This window comes from Bactrocera latifrons, unplaced genomic scaffold (assembly GCF_001853355.1).
Source record: "Bactrocera latifrons isolate USDA-ARS-PBARC rearing strain unplaced genomic scaffold, ASM185335v1 scaffold_52, whole genome shotgun sequence".
In the NCBI taxonomy this organism is placed as follows: Eukaryota; Metazoa; Arthropoda; class Insecta; order Diptera; family Tephritidae; genus Bactrocera; species Bactrocera latifrons.
In genome coordinates, this window is record NW_017537179.1 from 758,805 (window position 1) to 764,804 (window position 6,000).

Here is a 6,000-nt window from a genome sequence, read left to right on the forward strand (position 1 = left end):
AGAAAGGTACTCGCTTATATATGGCGATCATTTTTTACGTAATTTTTATATGGCAATCATAGAAGTACCGAAATGAAGTTAAATCTTAGAATTTTTTAAAATTGAACACAAGTCGGCAGCACTTCAAGTCACTCGGTACAGTGTTGGCCACAGCATTATCGCTTTCAAACATCATAAACTTTTTCGACAAAATTAATCACTCTTGGTTCTAATTAATTTAGCTACTCTTCTACTGCCAAACCTCGCAAACCAAGCGTGTCTTCGCGGAATCACAACTTAGGCAATCTCAAAAATTTCTGGAAAATTTCCATTTTAATTAGTTTGTCAACTATTGGCCTCATGCAACGCCATGCGCTTATGTCGTCGAGTATTAATCGTGGCTTTTTAATGTGCTCGTACAAAATACTGCGAAGTTATTGCACCAAAAAAAGTAAACCACAACACATCACAAAAAAGTAGATAGTATTTCGGACCAAAGTCAAATCAAATTATGGGATCCTGAGTGGGGGAGTTTGGATGCTGTTGAGGCAGCTGTTGCGCTTGCCAAAGTCGGCTCTGCAGTTCGCTGCCGCAGTAGTGCTTGCACACGCAGTGATGCTGGAGTGAAAACATGTGTAGGATTGCCATGCCGACTGATAGTATTAGGCTCTGTTTGAAATCAGATTCCTATTGAAACATATTTAAGTATCAATTATATATAATATATTTAAATTAATTTTGTTTGTTAATTCTTATGGTAGTAGTTTGGAAACCTTGTCGAATATTATAGGGTTGCAATAAATTTCTTGTATTTGACAATGAACCGAATTTAATTCCTTTAACTATTTCATCATTGATCGTCAATAAAACCAAATAACATTCAAAGCAAAACCGGAAACTAAGAGAATATTCATCCATCGTAAATGAGTCTCTTCGAGCTGTCTTTTATATATTGATGTTTCCAAACGCTATTAAATTTCAACACTAATTATTGCTAAAACTTTTACAAAAATTTATTTAAAATAATTTTGGTTGGAGGAGAGGGGCACTGAGCTTCTCTGCGGATGGTTCAAAGCTTGGGAGCAAGCTCGATGGAGGGGTCTGGATGTCTGGATCTCTCTTTCAACTCCAGATGCAGACTTCCTGACTATTGCAGTAACTTTCAGGGCGAGCATGAAGCCATTAAGGTTGCAGTATATTTACTGCCCAGGAGTGCAGTTGTCTTCAGAGAAGTGACCGTCCCCTCAGATAGTAGGCAACTGCCTAACCTTTATGCTAAGACTGGTATAGAACGGAATCGCAGGAAACTGTAAAACTGGTGAGCTAGCAAGAATAAGCATCCGGTGCTCCCGTATACTCTTGTGTTCGCGGAAGCTTGGCCAGCGCTGGACAACATTCGCTGCCGCAAAATCCTTTTGTTCTTTGCCCCCGGTAAGGCCAGCTTTTTCCAGATTTTGGGGCTCTAGACGGGTCATTGCCCGTGGCCATTGGAAGAAGATTAGAGAGAAACAACTCAACTCTTCCAGACTTTCCACCAAACTGGCGGGAATCGAAATTAAACGCCTGTGCAAATTTGAATTGGCTCCTAAGCGTTTTGCTAATGCTCGCAGGAGTTCTTATTTTCTATGGCCACATATAGTAGTCCACGTGCAATGCTTGATCAGCCATCTAGCATAACCTAACCCACTTCGTTTATGGTGACAGGACTATAATAAATAAGTTCTCTCAAGCATTTCGTGCTAAAGAATTCAACTGAAGGTTGGCAACTCCGTTTTCTTTTTTCGAATGTTCAAATATTTTGACTTCCTCCCTCTGGTTAATGTTACTACCGCTGATGTTGTGTTGTCGTTTCTTAAAAAAATAAACTCAATAACAAAATATTTTCAGCTGCTTTGCATGCGTGTTGTGAGTGTGCAACATCGAGCACGCCGAGTTTTTTTATGCACATGCACGCGCTTATATATCGACATACATAACACATATGTCAGTCTTGCTGCCGTCTAGCTGCGGCAAATTCAAAAAGTCACAGCCGCAAAAAGCGAAAAACGCACATTCGAATGTTTATGAGCGCTATTAAAAGGGAATTTCGTCGTATTTTTATATATATGCACGCCTAATAAGCGGCAGGCAGCATTTTTGCATATCTTCACCGTCGACAGCTACTGCTACTTGCTTACAGTGAGTTGCAACTCACGTCGACGTCATTCTCTGCTTGCTGAACGGATGTGTGTGGTTGTTGTCTTTGCCGTTGGTGGGTGTCGAGCAACGCGCAGGCGGTGGCAGCACAACGCCGCCAGCAATTTGCTCTTTCGCCCAGCGGCGATACCATCTTGGGCGCGCACAGACAGCTCCCAGGGCGTCTTCGCAATGTGGCAACTGCATTTGTCAACTCGCCGCGCGACACGACGCTTGCCAAACGATTTCGAAAACATTTTTCAACGCGACTAAAGTCTGAGTTATCACATAGCAAACGCGCGCGGGAGACAAAAACGCGCAACACGCTACATTAAAGCGGTGTGACAGTGAAAAAGACGCCATAGCAGTTGTGCATTTTATTGTTAAAAAATAGCAACAAATTGGCCACCATCAAAAGCAAAAACTATAAAGCGCAATACAAAAACAAAACAATTTTAATATTTATGTGGGAATCCACCGCCGCTTGGAGTCACCCCTCTCCACCTTGCGTTAAAAGCAGAAAAGAGTGTTGCATGTTTATTGTGTTTGTTTAATTTTATTTATGTAAATGCCCGAAACGTGACTGAATTTATAGTCTGTGTGGCGCACTGGAACCTGAAGGCACTTATGAAAGGATTTCAAATTTGTGATTACAAGAGCTTAGTCCGTTATTTATTGTGCGAGCAGTTGTGTTTCGAGTGATATGAGAGTGTCCAAATAATACTTTCGATGCTTGTTTTATTTGTGTGCAATAAAGTGGTCTTCTGAATAGACAACGGCCGAGCGAAGGTGCAGCAGTGCTTCAATGAATGTAAAAAAGGATAAAGGTGAACACACTTTTTTTATAAAATGCTGTACAAATAGCAAAAAATATTAAATTTGTAGCGCAAAACTGGCTTATTAAGATTTCTACTAAGCTTGTAACACCCAGAAGCAAACGTCGGAGACCCCATAAAATATATATATATATAAAGGGGAACAACTGAGCGATCGCAAACAAGTGATTGAATGAAAAAACTTTCTTAGTAGGCGAGATTTGGAATGGGTTATTGTCAAAGCAATGATGAAATCTTCAATGAAATTGTTCGAAATCGAGTCAGTATAGTACACATATAGCTGCAATCAAAGCTCTTGTGAAGATTATTTTGTATTTGCGAAGGGTATTATAGTTTCGGTGGAACTGAAGGTAACACTTTTTCTGATTCTTTATTATCTAGAAATAAATTATATTTTCCAGCACATCCCTACGAAAATTTGAAAAAAAATATAATATAAATTTTGTATGTGTTACATACTCAATTTTATTAAAATTCATTAAAGTCAATTGAAATTACTTATTAATAATGCGTAGACTCCATATCGGACTAGTTACGAACTAGATGCACGTGTATTTACCTATCCATTCACCAAAAACTTTGCTGTTGTCTCCAAGGTGAGATATTTATCCAATTGTTTACAGTAATTCTTATTTTAACAACACAAACCGATTTCTAAACCACTTAATGTCGCATCTCAAACTATTTATAAATTTGACAAAAAGCTTTTCGCTCAACTTTGCAGCCACGCATAAATTACGGTGTTTTACTTATTTCTGTTATTTATCTAATTCAAGTTGAATATATGCGCATAAATGCCTTCGGAAGTGTCCACAAGTTCTTCCAGCTAATCCTTTCAACGCCCCTTCTTAACACAGAAATCGGTGAAATAACATTTTTTATGGCAACAACACATAAAACATCCCAAGCGCATATAAATAGCAAAGCCAAATAATGCGTTCACACACAGTGCATTGGATATGGGGTACATATAGTACACACAGATGTGTGTATACGAATGTGCGCTTGAGCGTTTAACTGCACAAGTCGACGAGTCGGTGCTGCAGACAAAAGACTAAAATTCTTTTGGGGACAACCCCACATATAATTCGCAGCCGCACAGACACGTCTCAAAAAATTATGACGCCACAAAGACATGACGTGACTGAAGCAGAGGGGAAGGGCCTAGTAATAAGAGCAGCAATAAGAAAATATAAGAAAAACATTGGCATTAAAATGGCAAAAGCAACAATTGCATTGCAGATGACAAATACAAGTGCAACCGTAAAAATAACAACAACTATATGTAGTAATTGCAACCGTTGGAGCCTCAGAGCAAATTGTACTAGCCCAAGACTTTCATTTCAATTATGTTTTTAGAGCAATTGCGTAGGCCTGTGTATATGTTTGTATATACATATACGTATAAGTAGAAACAATATCTATCGAGCGATGCACCTGACAAACTGCTCAGCAGTAATGGCCAATAAATTTTCTATTTAATCTGCGTTATTGCAGTTGTCCATTGTATTAAATAAATCTCTGAGAACTGGGTCAATAGGAAATTGTGATCTTAACATCAAACCCTAAAGCTGTGTGCACGCTATTTCTTAAGCAACAAATGAGGAATTACAAAAATATTGCAGTGTTTGGCAAGCCGTATGCAACTGATCGCCTAAAAGCCTTTGACAGCGGCCGCTGAGTGAAAGATATATGAACGATTCCTCATTGTCTGCTGCTATCTGCTATCAGCAACGTCGGTGTTTATGCTTTTGGGTCTTCGCTGTCAAACAGCCGACTATCAATGGTTTCATGACATATTTGCTGTCTTGTAGCTGTCACTTGGAAATCAAATAAATGATAGCAAAAATAACAAAAAGGCGCAGTTACAACCAATATCCACCAAATGTCTGCCTATAAATTGCCAATAACAAATCCTAAGTAAACAACACACATAAATTATCGCCTGGAGTGAGTGCGATTGCGTGTGCCTATGCTCTGGTGTGTGTGGGGGGATAGTGAGAGTAGCTTATCAACGTGAACTCCTCGAGTTTCTAGTACACTTGCGCAAATGCATAATTTTCGAACTTAAAATTATTTATGAATGTATGTATGTATAGATTGGTCGCTCGCACTCACACATTCGTAGCACCTCGCAAACAAATATACATATGTGTGTATATGTGTATGAAAATGCATGAGTGTATTTTGTAAATATTCCTGTATACAAAGTTATTCGCTTAAGTGTAAGTGTGTGCGTTAATAGGTGCCTCAACTAACCTCTCCTTCCCATTTCCATTTCATTTTGCAGATAACTGCGGCACAGTAAGCAACTCATCATCCAACAGCTCGGGCGCCTACAATATGGACGACATACTCATTATCACGGCGAAGCACAGCGAACGCGCTATATTACGCGCCAATTTCCTGAAGAATCATTTCGACAAAATCACAAAGCAGCGTGGACGCAAGCCTTTCAAGTGAGTTAAAACGAAAGCAACGAAAGCATTCCTCATCATCATGTGTTGCTTCTTACAAAAATAAAATTTCCATTTGTTTCTTTGCAGCTTTTTGCACATCAAAATCGAAGATGGTCCCTTCAGTGAGGAGATTGCACACAAATACCAAAACACCGCCTTACAGATCGTCATACTCTGTCCAGCGCTATTGGCACTCTCACACTCATTTCTTCTCTCACAACTAACTGCCATTATACGGGTAGAGAAGGTACTGGGCATCCTTTTGGATATTTCGGAGGATAAAGTCAAGGAGATACAAAAAACGGGTGAGCAGGCAGACTTAAGGAGTCCTATAAGTTTACGAAGAAATATTTGAGTCCTCTCCAAGTGCTATAATATTTTCTCTCACATTTGCACTTGCGAAGTGTATGTGTTATTGCGCAGCCAATAGGCGAATAGTATTGCTCTTTTCACAAATTTGCTTTCAACTGACCTTCACCAAATACCGTGTAGCAGAACATAAATATTAGAATTTAAAACAAAATTAATGCTACCTAGTATATTATATATAT

At 39.1% G+C, this 6,000-nt stretch overlaps 1 protein-coding gene across 6 annotated transcripts in view; it reads left to right on the forward strand.

Moving 5' to 3' along the window:
• LOC108974039 overlaps positions 1–6,000 on the forward strand; it is a 97,918-nt gene that overhangs the window by 87,328 nt on the left and 4,590 nt on the right. For 5 of the 6 annotated variants that reach the window (XM_018941619.1, XM_018941618.1, XM_018941617.1 and 2 more), the window contains 2 exons: positions 5,281–5,449; positions 5,537–5,754. In XM_018941619.1, the coding sequence (XP_018797164.1) occupies positions 5,281–5,449; positions 5,537–5,754 (387 nt within the window). Of the gene's footprint in view, positions 1–3,527; positions 3,587–5,280; positions 5,450–5,536; positions 5,755–6,000 lie in introns of those variants that run through there. The other variant, XM_018941622.1, reaches the window with a different exon arrangement.